Here is an 18,974-nt window from a genome sequence, read left to right on the forward strand (position 1 = left end):
TCAACAGCACAAAAAAACCCAAACGTAAGAGTGCCAGTGAGCAGAGGAGGTGACACATCCTACAGATCAGAAATGAGGAGGCGGTCTCAGGAGCTTTGGAAGCTTGTATGAGAATTTGGGGGGCTTTGGGCAAAGTCTCTGTCAGTAGCTGCCATGGGATGGAGAAGATGAAACCGAACAGAAAGACAGCCAGGCCAGGACCTCAAAAGTCGTCAGCTCTTTACCTTACGAAAGAAATTGCTGTGGGATCACAGATTGCTATTTTGGGAACATGATTTTTTTTTTTTTAAGCTGTTTATATTTTCTGTAATTTAGGTCCTTTTTGTTCTCTCTTAGTGTTTAGTACATTTTAAAAATGCTAGTCTGGTCAGCTGTGCTAAGAAAGAGGTTTTTGTCCAGTTTGGACCAGAGTTTTAAAGGGGAAGCAGCTTACCAACCACCTGACAAGGTGGAGACAAGTGCCGTTGCCCGAGTGAAAGAGCCTCACAGGGAAGGTAAACCGAGAGCAACTGAGTTGGAAACTGTGGTTTAGATGCTCCCCCCACCCCGAGATGTGTTTATCAAATCTGGGTCCATCTCTCCATCCCCGCAGTCTGTTACTCCCCTAGTGGCCCAGACAAGAGGCAAGAAGGGACCTCAATGAACAATGAGAAGGAACAGCACCCTGGGATTGGTGGCCCAGGGCTGGAGTGGGCGGGTCACCATGGAGTTTGCCCTCCAGAATGCAGCCAGCAAACAGAAAAGCTGGTCTTAGTCTGGAGACGGGGGAGGGGTGTTCAATGTGAGCATGAACCGCTGGGTGCCAAGTACTCAAGCAAGCAGGTTACCAAATCTTTTTTCTAGTTAATGCAGGAGAGGACACACGCAGGCTGCAGAGGACCCCGACCAGTGCCTAGGAAGGGGATGAGTGAGGGTTACTGGGCTGGCACAGCCCCTGAAGCAGACTGGGGCACAGGACAGAGCTCAGGTAGATAGGTGGAATCTAAAGCAGAGACAGGGTCAGAACAGGCCATTATCACGGCAGAACTGGGGGCAGGGAAAGGCTGCTGATGGTGGCATGAGGACTGGGGACCACCCAGGCATCCTGGCCGTGAGGTTTGGAGGAGCTGAGTCACTCCAGACTCCACCCAGGCCTGGTTCTCTGGGACTGCTGCGCGAAGACCTTTGGTAGCGACAGATGGGTAGAACTGGGAGTGGGCAGCCACTGTCATTGCCAGAGTCACGGGCTCAGGCCCGCCCTCACAGTCTGCTCCAGTTATCTAAAACCCGGTAACGTGCCAAAACATAGTGGCTTAAAACAACAACAGTCCTTTATTTTGCATTTCAAGCAGGGCAAGGCAGAGACCACTCTGCTCCACGTGTCTGGGGCCCATGATTCAAATGGTTGGGGACAGCAGGGTGGCTGGCAGGGCATCTCCCCGTGGTCTCTCCCCTGTTCTCTCCAGCATGGAGGCCTCAGGGTAGCTGAGCTTAGTGGTGGCTCAGGGCACCAAGAGCTACAATTTCCAGAGGCCCAGAGAGAAGCTGCAAGGTGTTTATGATCTATCTTAAGAAGTTCCAGGATATAGTGATTTAGTGCTTTCCATCCCTAAATCCAGCCCAAACTCAAGGGGAACGGTATAGACCCCACTTCTCAATAGAAGGAGTGTCAAAGAATTTGCCACCATTTTTAATGCATCACAGCATCTCACCAATCGTCAGCAAAGTCTCCCAGCTGAAACCCCTGTTCCTAGATTCTCACTGATGGCAGCTGGGAGGCAGCAATGCACTGGGTAGAAAAAGTGAGGGCTTTGGAAGTCACCGGGCCTGCATTCTGGTCGAGGCAAGATTCACCACTCAGCAACTGGTTGAGCTTGTTAGGTTACTCACCTCTCAGAGCCATGGTTTCCTTGTGTGTAAAACGGGAATAATACTACCATAGGGGCCAAGAAAACGTACTCTCAGAACTTACAGTGCAGAGCATAGCTGACCAATGGCCCTGTCCCAGCTGCTGAGCCCTAAAATCTATGCTCTGATTCTCATCCCCAGCTTGGTGCAGAGGCCAGTTTCCTAGGGCTGCTGCCAGCCCCTGCCTAATGACAAGAAGCCTCTTCCTGGGGGATGCTGGACTCCTGGGACAGGGCAGCTTGGCTTAGGATCCCCCAAGGCCTTGCTGAACTTTCTTAGAGCTTCACTGTAGCATAAGATGCTTCCTTCCATTCAGCCTTCCTCCCTCGCCTCTCTCCTTCACAAAGGCCACACCTGCATCCCAGGTCCAGCTTCCTGTCCAAGTGCCCTCATACATCTCTGGCACAGTGCTCCCATCTGGCACTGCTTCGGGGGAACTGGGACAAACAGCCACAAGGCTGCTGTGGGTATTAAATAGGTGTGTGTAAGCACCTAGCCAAGGCCTGGCATATAGCTGATGTTCATTCAACTAATACTTATTGAGTCCCTGCTGAGTGCGGACTTTAGCCTGGCTGCCTTGGGACATATTGGTGAGCAAAGCAGATGAGAACATCAGGGCCACCTGCTTGAAGCCTCTTGCTGACCCCACTGAGCAGGGATAAAGTCCCAACTCTCCTATGGGACACAAGAGCCCTTCAAAGTCTGACCCCAAGGGGCCTCCACACCTCTCACCCCACACTGCACACCTGAGCCTAGAGTCAAAAGTAACTTCTTTCCGCCTACAATCTTGCTTTTTCACCCGCGATGTCTGAACACAGCTTTTTCTTCTCCTCCAAATGCTTCTTCCCTCCCTTGCACACACCCCTCACGTGACAAACCCTTACCCATCCCCCAAGACCCAGTTCAACTGTGAGGTCCTAGGTCGCCGGGGCAGAGGTGTGGTAGGCACAGATCTCAGCACGCCCCCCGTAAAAGCACTTGTTACATTGCGCCTTAATTACGGTTCACAGTGTCCCCGCTAACTTGTGAGCTCGTCTAGAGCAGGCGCAGTGTCGTATCCATCCTGAATCCCCCGTGCTTAGCACTCGGTAGGCCCGCAGCTCGTATCTGAGGAGGCGGTAGAGCCGGGGAGGGCAGGCGATTTTCCGGGGTGGGCGCGGGGCCTGCGACGAGGGGGCGGGGGGCGCTGCCGGGCGGGCGTCAGGGAGCCGCTGGCGCTGGGGGGCCGCCGGGACTGGCCGCGGGTCGCGCGGGCCGAATCGCGGCAGCCGCTGCGGGGCACATGACTGCGGGCCCAGCCTCCGCCCCGCCCGCTTCCCCGCGCAGCTGCCGGCTGTCGCCTCCCGGGGCTGCGGAGAGCCCGGCCGGCGAGCGTCCCCGCCCTGCGCGCTCCCTTTTCCTCGCGAGCTGCGCCACAAGGGCTTCGCGGCTGCCCCGGCCAGGGAAAGCGAAACCAAAGCGGGCCTTCCACTCCCCACCGGCCGGCGGGGGGCCGCGGCGTCGGGAGCCGAGCGCATCGGCCGGGCCGCAGGCGCCCGAAGGTCCCGGGTCTTCCGGCCGCTACTGTGGCGGCTGCGGCGGCGCCTCCCTCCCTCCTTCCCGTCCAGTCGCCGGCCGCCCGGCCCGTGAGCGGTACGCGGAATGGGCAGGTGCTGCTTCTACGTGGTGGGGACGCTGTCCCTGCTTCTGCTGGTGACCAGCGTCACGCTGCTGGTGGCCAGAGTCTTCCAGAAGGCCGTGGACCAGACGATCGAGAAGGTGAGGCGTGGCCGGCTGTGTGTGTGTGTGTGTGTGTGTGTGCGCGCGCGCGCGTGTGTGTTGGGAGGACACTTCCAGCCCACCCTCCCTCTGCTAAACCTTGTGCAGGGAGGATCTGCACCCCGGCGAACCCTCTAGACTAGAGCCCTGCTTTCCTCCTTGTCTTCTTGGGGTGGGTTGCTAAGGGTTAAAGAAGGAGGAGAGGAATGAGAACGCTTCTGTTCCTTTTAGAATAATAAACAAGACTACGGATCTAGACTTTTAAAGAAAGATTCCACTTCTCTTCTGTCGTTTGCATCCCCGCCCACCCCGAGCCCTCCCTACGCCCCAATTTCTGTTGGGCCCAAACTCATTTCCCTCCCACTTTATGAAGAAACAAAACTAAATGAAAGACCCCACAGGCTGCTTGCTGTGGCCTTGGAAGTGATGTGGGGTGGGGATGAGAAGCGGGTGTGTGGTCTATTGTGTCCTTGCCTTCCTGGGCTGATCCCGCCCTTGGTAGCCAGGCCAGGCCTCTGGGCTGGGTGACTTTCCAGTCCATCAGAGTCTGTGTTTACCGGCCGACTTAGATGTTTGATATCTTGTACCAGCAGTCTGTGTTGCTTTGTTTCACCGTGGATTCTTGCTCTTCTCAAACAGCCATAAGCTTCAGGCAGAGATACATTTAGATCCTTAAAGGAATCTGAGCCCGTCTCTTCCCCTTAGATGTGTGCGCTGGAGAGCTGGTCATTTCAGATTTTTCCATCCTATGATTTCACCAGTAGTCATTTCTTCTGCCCTTTCACCCACACCCACCAATCTGTGTGGAAAGAGGAACCAGAGAGAGTTAATGGGATCGCTTTTTCCTTTAAAAAAAGATTATCGGAGCAGCCTTTCTTGTTAGCACCCATAACTGCATGCCTAATTTCTTCCACTGGTTGACACTTGGAGTTGGCCAGATAATAAAAGCCCCGGGCCTCCTCCAAGATTGATCACTGCACTCCCAGTTAGCAAAATTGTTTCGTTCCAGGCGGCAAAAGACATACTCCTTTAATAGAGGCTTTTCTAAAGGCCATCAATTACTTGAAATCTGACGGTTAAAGGCAACTTAAAAAAAATTGCCATGGCAAAGCATAGTTTAATTTTTTTTAAGTTCACGTTGCCAGTGGGAGACAAGGCCCACTGTCTGAGCTTCTCAAAGGCCATTGTTTTCTCTGAGCACCCACGTTCAAAGAAAAAACTAAGTTGAATCTCTCCACGCTTGTCCACCTGCAAATCCACGGCACGATTGTTTAAGGATGTAACCTCTTGCTTGGGTGACTAGAGTTAAGCAATCCAATTGCAGTCAATTGAATTTTCTTGTGTGGCTTTGAAAGGCTGTTTCAGGAGAGCCCTGTAGGTTGAGTGATCTCCCCCGTGTCTCAGATATTATCAGCCTTCTGATGCTCTGTGGGTCTACATTCATGGGCGGTTTGGCAGGGAGGATGCCGGGGGTGGGGGGGGTGGGCTGTAAGGCAGCTTGTCTGGGACTTCAGTTGGTGTTGATATTTGGTAATTGGCTTTTAAAGATGGTTTTTTCCATGAGGAATGAACTCTGATCTGACTGATAAATTATAGTACAGAGGAAGTGAACTTTCAGAATTGCCTCACTCTGTTAAGGAATATTGCACAATGTGGTACGTGAAACTAAATGAGAGGGCTAGTTTCTGTGGACAGGTGTGGGAATATTGTAAGACAACCAGAGGTCACGCATTACCATCATTACCATTCTGCCTTCCTGGGTCACCTGTAGGATGGTAGCATGAGATGGCGGGAAAGAGTAAGGACTCAGCAGGTTAATTCGTGGGCATGAATCCTGGCTCCACTGTGTACTAGCTAGGTTACCTTTGGCTGGTGCTTAACCTTTCTTGATTTTAGGTTTTTCCATCTGTAAATGGGGTTAATAACAACTCACGTAAATAGAAGGACTATAAGAATTATTAGAGAAAATGAGTGTACTTTTCATGGGGTATAGTTAGTATGTATAGTTATTTGTAAACGATAACAGTTTTATTTTCGTTAGAAGGCACGTAAGCAAAGAAAAAATACATGAGATTTGAGGTCAGGCACCCTGTGTTCAAATCCTAGCCCTGACATTTTCAAGCCTTTTGACTTTGGGCAAGTTACTTTTCTGAGCCTCAATTTCATTCCTTGAAGTGAGGATGTTAGCCATCTTGGGCACAGCGCTGCATTTACTATGAAGCTCACAAAGCTCAAGCTTTGGGTCCCTCGCTTGCACAGGCCCTTCCAAAGCCTTCTACCTAATTCTGTATCCAAAATTTTCTTTTCTTAGGGAGGGTCTCCACACCATGTATAAGCTTCACACGAACCCAGGATCTGCCTCTGTGTGTGCTGTTGTGAGACTGAGTGAGGTAATCTGAGCACAGCATCAGGCATGGAATAGGTGATCAGTTATGGCTGCCATCATTCTTTCCGTTAATGTTGTTATGGAAAAATTCATTCATAACTTGACTTTAATATACTTGTAATATAATCCACCCTGTTACTCCCAGTTCTTAATTTTTTCATTTGAAGACTGTGTCCTGTCTTGTCTACATCAAAAAGAGAAGAGAGAAAAAGGATGAAAATCAAATGAGTAGGTTGGGTTAATTGTGAGAAGCTTAGTAACATAATTCCTATTAGAAGAATTTGTCTCATGTGATAATTATCTTTGATCCCCACAGTAGCCAGGGATGATTGAAGGGAGATTTTAATTTTGGCCATCGAATAGAGTGGAAGGAACCAAGACAGTTTGGTTCCATTCTTGGCTTGTTATATTATGCCTTGCACTGGGCAAGCCCTGTAATTGTTTCTCTTTACTTTTCTCAATTGCAGAAGAGGCAGAGTAATGCTTCCCTCCGTGGCCCACACCCGCATCCTGGAGGATTCTCTGAGCGTTAACCAGGCCTTCTCTGTCGAGCATTTTAACCTCCCTGAAGACAGAGCTTTGCAGAGACCCAGCAATCTCTTTTCCTCCCTAGAACCTGGAAGGGCAGGATTTTATGTGACATTTCATTTGGTAACCCTGCTAACTGTTCTGGCACCTAGTGTAGTGCCTGGTACATGGTAGGTAGCTAAAAAGCCTGCTGCCTCACTTTTGATCGTTTTACTTGAAAGAACAGTGTCCTAAGAATCAGCAGAACTTGGTTAAAACTCCTTTTTCTGTCACTAACAAATACTTGGATTAAATTGGACAAGCCAAGTAGCAAAGTATTGAACCTCTCAAACCCTTAGGTTCCTCATCTTGAAAATGGGGGTAATAAGAATACCTACCTTTGGGTTGGTGCAAGAATGAAATAAAAGGATTGCTGGAAAGCATATAGCACAGTCCCTCCCAAGCACCTGACTTTGTTATTGTTATTTGTATAGGCAACATATTTGTACAGACAACAGTAAACATTTGTTATTGTTTGCAGCTATTCGTTTCTCATCTAGGAACTGAAGCTTATATAGTAGATAAAGTTCCTTCTAGCTTCAAATTTCTGAGATTCTATGACACAGGCATACGACCTGTGCTTGAGAACAACTCTGCAGGTCAGGATGTTAAATTTGCCATTAGGCTTGTTGACGGTTTAAACATCTCCCAGAAATGAGGACACAGAGCTGGCCGAAGTCAGGGCTGGCTAATAAGAGATGGGCTGGCAAGGGAAGCAGTGAGAGGGCAGGAGACTGTTGACACTTTGCTTCCTATTCACAGACCAAGGAAGAACCATAGCCTTAGGTCTCAGCGATGAGACAAACAGGACAGATTCCCTTACCCTTTGCCAGAACCTGAGGCTCTGGGCAGGTACCAGCTGGCCTCCATCGGGAGCCAAAGCAACTTTGGAGCTGTTCTAGTGCCTCAAGAAATAAAATATAATCACTGATAATTTAACCAAATAACATTGATTGGTGAATATGTGGGGTCTTTTTTAAAGTCAAATGAGTAAAACATCTTCATTGTTGCTTATGTAAAGACAATCAAGTATATGTAGTCTTAAAGGGCTCCTTCTTGCCCAGCTACCTCATCTCCTTAGTTGTCTCTTTTCAGAGTTAAGAAGACATAGAATCTTAGATTAAGAAAAAAACCTTAGGCATCACTTAATCTGTTATTTTCTAGTCAAGGAAACTGAGACTGTGTCAATTTTGAAATGGATGGTGGTGGGTATCGAATTACCTTTACACCTATATGGCACTGGATAAGTAGATAAGTGACTTACTAAAGTCCAAATGGAGAGGCTTGGGGGGCAAGCTGGGTCTCCTAATTCACTTTTCCCATCCTGAGGGTGACCCTACATCCCATTGCCTGTGACAATTCTGGCTTATTTACACCTGTTATCCCGGAGCAGTTACTAGCACCTTCTTTCCTTTCAAAAGATTCCTGGTGACAGTAAATTCTACCCTCACATATCACATTGTCCTCCACTTCTTGGCATTAAAGAGGAGCAATGCTCTCTGAGGAAACGAGGCACCCTCACGCGAGCTCAAGAACGAGCTAGCCGGCTTTTTATAAAGCCAGAAGAGGAAGCTCATAGAAATCCAAGGGTGAGACCCACAGCACAGTCAGGCCTCCTGACAATCCAGTAGAAACTGGAAGGCACACTCTGTGTCTCCCACTCGTTCCTCTGCTTTCCCCACCAGCCAGCTTCCTCTGATTCCTCGGGCGCAGGCTGTTTCCTCATCTGGAGCTTCCCCAGCCCTGACCCTCTATGACTCTTCAGCTACTGAGCCTCCCATGAACGTGCTTCATCTCTCAGTTCCTTCTTCCCGGATTCGTGATAGAGTCACGTGATTGGCTCAGCACAAGCAGAAACCATAGATCTGTAAACAGAGGCCGTATCCTTGCCAGATTCTTTAACTCCTAAGCAAAATTATCCAACTCCTCCCTGGCTTTTAGAAACATGAGCTGGTGACATCAAAATCATATTACGTTTCTTTCAGCTGTTACTAATTCATGGTGACCGTGCGTGCGTTCATTACTAATGGTTAAGACAATGGAGTGAACCGGTGGTTCTCAGTGTTGTCTCTAGACTCTAGGGAACCATGTCAGAATCACCTATAGAAATTTAAATAATAGAGACCCCACCAGCCCTGCTGAATCAGAGTCCTTAGAAACAGCACCCAGGTCAAAGAGCTAACCATGAAGTCTGTGACTGGTTTGGATGGTGATTACGTTAACCCACGTCTTCACTCCTTGAGATGGCAATTCTTTTTTTTTTTTTTTAAACTTTGTATTTTATTCTTTATTTTTGTTTATTTTTCTGGTAAAAAAAATACATGCCATTGTAAAAAGTCAGACAACAAAAATTAATAAAAGAAAGATAACCACTGTTAAATATATTGTTGATTAATCTACATTTTTTCATTGTGCATATATAGTAATACATATACTTTAGAGAAATGGGGTGCTTCTATTTATTTATTTTTAATTTGCTGTATTTATTTTTAATTTCAACTGGTATGACTAACATATAAAAGAGTTGATAATTCTAGTTGGGGCTATTATTCTTAGTAATTACTATTATTCTGCAGGTTTACATTAAAGGAGATATCTTTAGGGAGAGAGGGGAAGGTTCTAGATTGTGAGAATCGTTTTTGTTTTCTCGTTGAATAAAGTACAAGATTTCATTGTCAGGCCGCAGTGAAGGGGCCATCTGTTCTGCCAGACACTTGCTTGTTTCCCAGGGAAGAATTGGCAGGTGGGATTATAAGATCATTAATGAAAACACAGGATGTTGGCCAAGTGACTGGGCATTAATGGCCTGTATCATCAAGATATATACTCTATATACATGATACATTACATGAAGCGACTGTTTTTTATCAAAGCTGGTAACTAGTCAAAAGCAACCGAGGAAAATAAAGGCTACATTCAGTGTTTGCTCTCTATATCCAAAAGCACTTTTAGGTATATTCTTTGGCAGTCATCTGTTTATTTAGCAAATATCAATATTTACTGAGTGTGAACTATTTGTGAGGCAGTGTGCTAAGAGCTACGGATACAATAGTAAATGAGACACAGCCCTTACCCTATGGAATTTATGATCTAATTCAGACTTTTGGGGCTCAGACCCTTTTATTCTCTTAACAATTATTGAAGACCCCAAAGAACCTATATTTCTGTGGGTTATATCTATTGATATTTACAATATTAGAAATTAAAACGGATACATTTTTAAAACACAAGAATACACAAGCACATATGCCGTTAGCTTTCAGAGCAATGACATCATTACAAGCTGTGTGACCTCTAGAAAGCTCCTCTGTATGCTCATGAAAGAATGAGAGTGAAAAAGGCAGATTATGTCTTAGTATTATTATGGAAATAGTTTTGACCTTGGGGAACCCCCTGAGAGGGTCTTGGGGACCCCCAGAGGTCCTCAGACCACCCTTCGAGAACTACTGATCTGGTTTTCATTTAATTAATTTTGTTGATTTTTAGAATAATTTAAAAAATAACATAATGTCTCTGCTTTATTTCTGTAAGGCCAGTTTGGAAGCTATATTACTAATGTTTTCAAACCACCAGGATTTTGTTTAGTTTGTTATTGGGTTGGCCAAAATGTTCATTTGGTTAGTGAATGTTCAATAAAACTCTTGGTGAAAATGAAAAATGTGTCTTTTATGCTTACTTAAAACCGAACGAACTTTTTGGCCAGCTCAGTATATATTCATATGTCCTGTTAGTTTCATTAGTGCAGTGTGAAAGGTAGTAGTCCGGGCCATCGGTGACGCAGGTTCAGCAGATCTCCTGTCTTTTCCTGCATGTGAAGCAAGCTAGACTAGAACGTAAGCAGCTCCATAATTGAATTCCTTGATAACTCCCCTCTAGCCTCAGCCCTGCCAGGGATTTCCTATTCATATGACACAGTTTAGTATTTAAAGCTAGCCTGAAAGCTCTCTTTGAAGGTAGGGGTCCTGCCTTATGTAGCTTTGTATCCTCTTCCCAACCTGCTGAATGAATGTCATACAAAGTAGATGGTCATTAAACATTGCGCGGATGAACGGAAGAACGAAAACTGAACATCTTCAGGATGATTTTGTTTGTATATTGTTATTTAGCTTCACATTTTTGTTCCGCTCTGTAGGCCAGTGGTCACGTTTGCCTCACTAATAGTTTATGCCTTTAAAATCTGGAAAATTCACCAAATAATCCAGCTTTCCAGCTTCTCCGGAAACATGTGGGTGTTTTGCCGTGCTGACCCCATCACAGTCATGTGTGGCAGCAGCCTGGGCAGAATAGAGGCTGCTAACCTCCCTCCCTGTTCCCACCACGGTCACACCCCTGTTGTCCCCTGACCGCAAGGCTCAGTGAAGGTGCCCTTTGTCATGGTGCTTGCTCTGCTGTCTTTCATAGAGTAGAGAAATATCTGTTTGTGTCTGATGCTCTTTACCAAAAGAAGGAAAATGAAAGATAGCCTGTGTTTAACAAAATGTGTTTAACAAATATGGGAGAGGGCATATTTCTGTGTAGAAGTGAATATTATTGCTAGGATTTGGCTTGCAAATATGTACAAACCTGTACCTGCTTCACTCATTGACCTTTCCCACGTGGCTCCTTTGGCATCTGAGTTTTCTACTCTTTCTAGAGAAAGCAAGGCAGAATGCCATTGTTATGGGAATGTAATCATTACTCTTGCAAGTCCCATTTTAAGGATATTACTTTTAATACTATATTTCTGATAGTCCACAGTAATGGAGGGAAGAGGAGACGTAGAACATTACTTATTTCATCTTTGGGAGATATAATCGCAACCAAACAGGTTGTAAAAGAATGACTGGCTCCACAGGTTATACACAGATCCCAGCATTATTGTCACGGCCACATTTCTTTTTTTTTTTTTAATTTTTTTATTTATTTATTTATTTTTATTTTTGGCTGTGTTGCGTCTTCGTTTCTGTGTGAGGGCTTTCTCTAGTTGCGGCGAGCGTGGGCCACTCTTCATCGCAGTGTGCGGGCCTTTCACTGTCGTGACCTCTCGTTGTGGGGCACAGGCTCCAGACGCGCAGGCTCAGTAGTTGTGGCTCACGGGCTTAGTTGCTCTGCAGCATGTGGGATCTTCCCAGACCAGGGCTCGAACCCATGTCCCCTGCATTGGCAGGCAGATTCTCAACCACTGCGCCACCAGGGAAGCCCTCTATGCAATATTTTGATTCATTTCAATTTATAAGTTGTTAGCATCTTCCTATATAGACGTCATCTCTCTCTCATACACTTTTTCTTGAATTATTTGAATGCAAGTTGCAGATATTACAGCACTTTGCCCCTGAATCCTTCAGCATTGCATCCTAAGAATTAAAGCATTTTTGACATGGCCTATGCAATATTTGGGACATCCTTGGGCATCCTTTGTTTTTATTCACTAAATCTGGCAGCTCTACCCTGAGGGTGCGATGGTGGGGCAGCTGCTAGAGTGGCCAAGCACGGGCTTTGCAAACCCACAGACCTAGACTTGGTGGGATTTCACTTGACTTACTGGCTCTGTGAGTTTGGGAAAGCCGGTGCCACCATTTCCTTACCTGCAAAATGGGAATTCTTACCTTGCAGGGCCAGCATAAGGCTTAGAGATCCTTTCCATAAAGCCCTAGCACAACACCTGATTCCTGGAGACTTTCAGTAAGTAGCATTTTAGCAATGATAATTGTCCTTCTCTGAGCTGAATGTCAGGGTAGGAGATAAAAATAAAGAAGCAACTGTTTTAGAAATGTTGGCAGCTGTATTTATAAACTCCCCTCTGTTCTCTCATTCCCCTTCCGTACTTAGTGTGTACACACACACACACACACACAGATGCACACGCACCACCCCACACCATCCACTCTGGGATTTACAGTGGGTTCTGTGACAGCCATTTAGCTGGGGAAGAAAAGAGACATATTAAAGGTACAGGAAAAACCAACACTCTTGAGAGCAAGATTTGAATGGAATCAAAGGTGGTCTGAGACTTGTTTGAGTGTTGACTCAGCTAAGAGTGACCAGGGAGAGGCCGGTGATGGGGGTGGAGGAGAATCCTGGTTGTCACAGCACCTGCTGTCACTGTGGCTCTGGCAAGCTGTCAGGGATTGTTCCTGTTAGTAGGTTTGCATTTGCTTTGTTTAGCGAAGGACTCCAGTCTACCAAATGTTTATTTCCATCCTGGAACTTCGTCATCCACTTGAAACTTGGAGGAACAAGTTCACATCAGACTGTCGTGAGAACAGCTAGTCTTACCCTCCCTTCTGGGAAAGATTTTGCCTTCCTTCTTTCTGGGAACTCTTCCCCTTGTCTTTGGACTTTTTTGGCTAAGCTGGATACGAACCAGGCAAGATAAACTTAGGCAGTTAACCGTCTGTTCACTCACACTGACTGGCTCTTTTGGGGTTCATAATTCTGAGATGATTTTCTTTAATCAATAAACGAGGTTGCAAATCCTTTTTTTTTATTGAAGTATAGTTGATTTACAATATCGTGTTAGATTCAGGTGTACAGCAAAGTGATTCAGTAATATACATATATACACACACACACATATATATATCTATATTCTTTTTTTCAGTTCTTTTCCATTATAGTTTATTACAAAATATTGACTATAGTTCCCTGTGCCATACAGTAAATCCTTGTTGTTTATCTATTTTATATATAGTAGTGTGCATCTACTAATCCCATACTTCCAATTTATCCCTTCCCACTCCACCTTCCCCTTTGGTAACCATAAATTTGTTTCTATGTCCGTGAGTCTGTTTCTGTTTTGTAAATAAGTTCATTTGTACTACTTTTTAGATTCCACATATAAGTGAAATCACATAATATTTATCTTTCTCGGACTTACTTCGCTTAGTGTAATAATCTCAATCTCTAGGTCCATCCATGTTGCTGCAGCAAGTCCTTTCTCACTGTGAAGTTCTTCACACACTGTGGCGCTTGTCAGGAAAAGCTGGCGACGAACACAGTGTTACATCAACCGTCCTGACAATAATAGGAAAAGAAATACTGTACAGCCCAGTGTGGCGGGTGGAGGCCCTTGGCGCTTGTGAGGGAGAACTGACCACAGCTGAGGACGCATCAGCCTTACCTCTGTTTTGCAAGGACAGAGGAAACGCTAGATGGAGCTGGTTCTCTGTATCTCCTCCTTCTGCCTTCCCTTGGGGTCTGTTAATACATTTTGTAGAATCTGAGTTTCTTTCTTAGTTTTTCACTTAAAAAAAAAATGATAAGGGAAGAGTTATTTTTTCTGCTTACAAAATTACTTTACTTCTGTTGTAAAAAAAATCCAAACAATGCAGAGAAACATCACAGAGAGAATGCAAGACCCTTCATAATCCTGTTCCATAGAGATAAATGCTATTAGACATTTAGTGTGGAGGCTTAGTGATTTTGAGGGTAACTAAAAGATTGAAATTGTAAAATTATCTATATATCACCCCCCTGGTTTCATGTTTGCATTTTATCTGCCAGTCTTGTCCACACTTAGGCATATTTTACATTGTCTGCTTTTACCATTTAACATACATTATGAACATGTTCCTTAGGTCTATGTAGTTTTTGTAATTCTAATTGCTTTCTACTCCAGCCTGTGAATTATCGTAATTCACTAAGTCATTCTTGTCCTGTTCAACATTTTGGTTATTTCCGATTTTATACTAATTCCTTGTTGTTTCAACCTAAACTGAATTTTATGTAGGGCTGGAAGAGAGAATCATGACTAAAGACTTTATTTTTTCCCCCTCTTTCATTGTTTGACATTTGTTGGGTTGTCTGTATTTGAGCAGACTCATGGAAGCGACATGATTCCTTTTTTTCTTCAGACTAAGTCCTGGAACCCTCTCATTCCCAACCTGAAGATGGTAAGAGTCAAGATCGCAGTCACCATTTATTGAGTATTTTGAGCATGGCCTGCGATAAGTACTCTGCTGAATCTTCATTTAATCCTTACAACAGCCTTAGCCAAACCCTCCTTCCCACGTATGCCAGTGTAACCTTCTGAAACACCTCTTGCCTGTGTCAGTGCAAAATAGGCAACGTGGCACAATAGTTAGGAGTGTCAAATTAAAAACAAATCTGACTGTAAAGGGGAAAAGACTTTGCAGTAGGGGCAAGGGGACTTGCATTAGGGAGAACCTCTGTGTGGTCTGCAGGGCCTCAAGGCTTAGCCAAAAGGGTTTTCCTTTTATAGGGAAGAGTTCGTGGCGCTGGGAAGGAGGGAAACCTAACCAAAGTTTGGTTAACAAACATTTTTCCCCGCAGCTTTATTGAGGTATGATTGACAAATAAAAATTGTATATATTTCAGGTGTACCATGGGATGCTTGATATGCACCGTGAAATGATTACCACAATCAAGCTAATTAATATATCCATAACCTCACGGAGTTAATTCTTTGTGTGTGTGGTGACAACACTTGAGATCTATTCTCTTAGCAACTTTCAAGTGTACAATACAGTGTTGTTAACTATAGTCACCGTGCTGTACCAGCATTTCGCTCCCATTGACCAGTGGGGTCAAGCTGTTCAGCTAATCATTATGAGGCAACAAATGGGAATCTGGAGGGCCAGTGCCTAGCCTTGTCTAAGGTAAACAAGAGAGACATCTGTGAATCTAAGTCACATGGGGAAGGGTGTTTCTTTGCAGTTAACCATTTCCTGGAACGTGGAAGCAGAGATTCCCGAACCATTACTGTTTTCCAGGGGCATGAGGCTCCGGTAAAATTCAGCATTGCCAGGAGCCCAGGTTTGCAGTGAGTCCTGGGGTGGGAGGCTGGCTGCACCCTCTGCTAGCAAACCTTAGGCGTTCACCTAACCTCTCTGAGCTTTGGTCTCCTGAGGTGTAAAATGGGGAAGATGATTTCCCTCTTGTAGACTATTAAGGGGATTAGGTGAGATAAAGTGGCAACATAATGCCTGGCTCTTGATAGTATTCTGCAGCTCAGAAACCTTCCATAACCCCTCCTTATATATCATGTAAAATCTAGACTCCTGGGACCCCAACCTAGCTCTCTAAATCAATCTCCCTACTCCCTAGAAAACCCACACCCAGTCACATCTAATACCGTCCCTCCTCTGTATCTTTTACTGTCTCATTCTCCACATCCACTCTTTCTGATTAAGCAGAGGGTTCCAGGAGAGATGGACATGGAACAGGCAGGGAGGAAGGGCTCACTCTGTCCAGCCAGACAGGATAGTCGAATCAACCCCAGCTATCCATAAGGAGTTGATAGTCGAATCAACCCCAGCTATCCATAAGGAGCCCACCCCCGTGACCTCCTCTGCTTGCCAAATTTTTATTCATTCTTCCTTGCTCACTTTAAGCACTACCTGTCTCCATCTCAGTTCGTAGAATCCATTGTCTGAACACCACGGAGACCACTGCCTGGTATACTCATTGACCATTTCTTACGGGCTACTTTACATTGTTGATTATCTTGCATGTGTGAATTACCATCCCCCAAATAGAGGGTAAACTCCTGGAACACAGAAACCATATCTGTGTTGCTGGGTATCTGCTACCTGCAGTGCCTGGCACAGACAGTGTTTGGATGATTTGCATGTATAGTTCTACGCTTTGCAAGAAAACCATGGGTATAGCGCTGCTTTAAATAGTTGTTAGGAAAAGGGATCACGGAGACACACAGATTTTTCTTTTCACCCACAAAAGGAACTGGCTGCACTTAGCTCTTTAGCGTGCTGGGTTACCGATAAGACACACAAACTAATAGGTGCTACATCTATGTGTTTCTGATTCTAGTGAATCTGTATCTGAATTGCTTTCTCTGTATCTGAATGTGGCTGAAATGGCTAGGGAACAACCACTTCCTCTGGGTATACTTTAAAGGCTCCTTGGACTTGTAGCTGTCGAGCTGCTGTTATAGGGCCTTGACTGTGGCTTTGCCTTTGACTGATCATGCCTTTCTTCTGCTCTTCTCTGGTTGTCTCACATCAATTTCTTCTCTCCCAGCATCTTATAAGCAAAGTTGACGGAAAATATAGTTTTCTAGTACTATATTTTGTGGATTGAACCAATATTTCTCCAAAACCTGCATTGTCCTTGAGGAGTGGGGAGGAGTAAAGAAAAAAATTTAAAAACCCCACTTTTTTTTTTGTAGGTCAGCACCTTCTGTTTTGAGAAGCCAACTGTTAACCTAATATGTTCCAATATAATAGCTGCACTTTCCATCTCATTTTTGGTTGCTAATATCACTGCTTCATGTAGATTCCAGTTAACCTCAATTTTTAGAAGATGTTTTCTGTCCTGAGCACTTTTTTTCCTAAGAAATTCCTATGTACTGTGTTATAGGGTTCAAAGGAAGGGATGATCCGTCCAGTTAAGGGGAGGGTACTCAAGGAATTCATGCAGGAGGAGAAATTATTGCCCTGCCTTTTTCTGGAAATTTCTGGATAAGAAAAAGAGGTGTTTTTTTTGTTTTGTTTTTTAATGTATGTATTTATTTATTTATTATTTGGTTGCACTGGGTCTTAGTTGCAGCAGGCGGGGTCCTTAGTTGTGGCATGCGAACTCTTAACTGCAGCATGTGTGTGGGATCTAGTTCCCTGACCAGGGATTGAACCCAGGCCCCCTGCATTGGGAGCATGGAGTCTTAACCACTGTGCCACCAGGGAAGTCCCAGAAAAGAGACTCATTTTAATGAAATCAGATGACTTTGAAGGTATCTGTGGGCCTTCAAAATCCTCTGGGAGGCAAATAATTATTATATATGTGTTACACTTCTCATAGTTAACATACTAGTTTTAGGTAGGTTATATTCATGTTACTGAGCTGTTTCTAGGTGCTGTGTGTATACTTTATACCAGAGAAACTCTACCATATAACTTGTATAACTAAAATGTGTAGTAGGTTTATACCCATTTTATTAAAATGTTGTATGCTGAGGTGGGGTGGGAGAGTGGAGAAAAGGGACACTGGGTTCCAGACCCAGTTCTGACATGAAGCAGCTGTACAACCTTGACCACAGGCCCTCCCTTACTCTGCCAGGGCCTCTGGGTTCCACCTGGTAAGCCTCTCCAGTTATGCTGCCCTCTCTCTCTCTCTCTGGGCCCAACTCTCTCCCTTGTTCCTCCTCAGATAGCTAAGACTCCTGTTTAGAAGATAAGACAAAAGACCACGAAACTCTTAAAAAACTGCCTAAAATGATCGGTTAGGCTGCTCTATGGCCAGGGCAGGGAGAGAGTAATGTGTGCAGGGGCAGGCAGGGAGGGCTTCACAAAGGAGAGAGTCTGAGCTGGACCCGGAGCTTGGAGGAAAGGGGTTTCGTGGTTTGTCTTTAAATTTTTCTATCTCAACAATCTGACCTCAACTCAGTAAATCAGTACTGATAGTAAAGGCCAAGAATATTTCAATAATGTGTTGTTTGGCTAGAAATCTGATGATTAGATGTTCCAAACTGATGCCAAACCACAAAGAGTCCCCAGTTCTATGACATGGCTGACTCATGGATGTGAATTGACTTCCAGCCCTCCAGATGACTGTTTTTGCTCTGACAAGCTTAGGTTTTCTGCATCCATTTATTCCAGTGCCACTTTGTTTTTCCCTGCAGAGATTCTTGGGATATTTTCCATTGAATAATAGAGTTATATCATTAAGTTCCCTTGCAACATTGCTTCTATTAAATTAGAGGCCTGGACTACTAAAAATTGGCATCCTGTTGTGTTCTGTGTCACAGGATGTTTTAGCATGTGATTTCTGTCATGTTTTGAAGCGGTCCCTCTGTTGATTGTCATTCAAATCCTCACCGCTAGGGGAGTGACAGGTGATATCAGGGGATGCTTCTCTTGCAATCTAGTTATTGTTTCACTAGTGGCCCTACGTTGTCTTTATCAGCAAATCCCATTTTCCTCTTTTAAAAATTTTTCTCAGTGTTAATTTTTTTTATTCATTATAAAAATTTGGAAAATACAAAATCTCATCCAGGAGAAAATAACAATGATCCAAATTCCAACATGCAGATTTAGTCACTGTTTGCATTCTGGTTTGTTTATTCTGTCTATGCTTTTATCCTTCTCGAGTACTTCAGTAATCTTAACTTTAACAAGGCAGTTTTTCTTTATTAACAAGTTAACTACTAGATATTAGCTTTCTGTCTGTTAACTTTGGGCGCTGTATTAATCAGGCTTCTCTTGCAATGCTGGATAACAAACAACCCCCAAATCTCAGTGGCTTATAATAGTAACATGTACTCCATACTCCTTACGGCCAGGTTGGCTGCAATTTGAGCTTAGCTGGGTCAGCCGACTTAGGCTGGACTCCTGGCTTCATGTCTGGTCTACACATTACCATTTTAGGGCCTTGGCTGAAGGATCACCAACTACCTGGGACAAGGCAACAGAGGGTGGCTGGT

At 44.9% G+C, this 18,974-nt stretch overlaps 1 protein-coding gene across 1 annotated transcript in view; it reads left to right on the forward strand.

The window, feature by feature from the left end:
• Nucleotides 1-3,233: 3,233 nt before the first annotated feature.
• Nucleotides 3,234-18,974, forward strand: part of SCARB2 (scavenger receptor class B member 2) — a 66,106-nt gene continuing 50,365 nt past the window's right edge. The window contains exon 1 of the mRNA XM_082463835.1: nt 3,234-3,645. Coding sequence (XP_082319961.1) covers nt 3,529-3,645 — 117 coding nt within the window. The 5' untranslated portion in view covers nt 3,234-3,528. The remainder of the gene's footprint in view (nt 3,646-18,974) is intronic.

The sequence above is a fragment of the Balaenoptera physalus genome (genome assembly GCF_965194825.1).
Source record: "Balaenoptera physalus genome assembly, chromosome: 5".
NCBI lineage: Eukaryota > Metazoa > Chordata > Mammalia > Artiodactyla > Balaenopteridae > Balaenoptera > Balaenoptera physalus.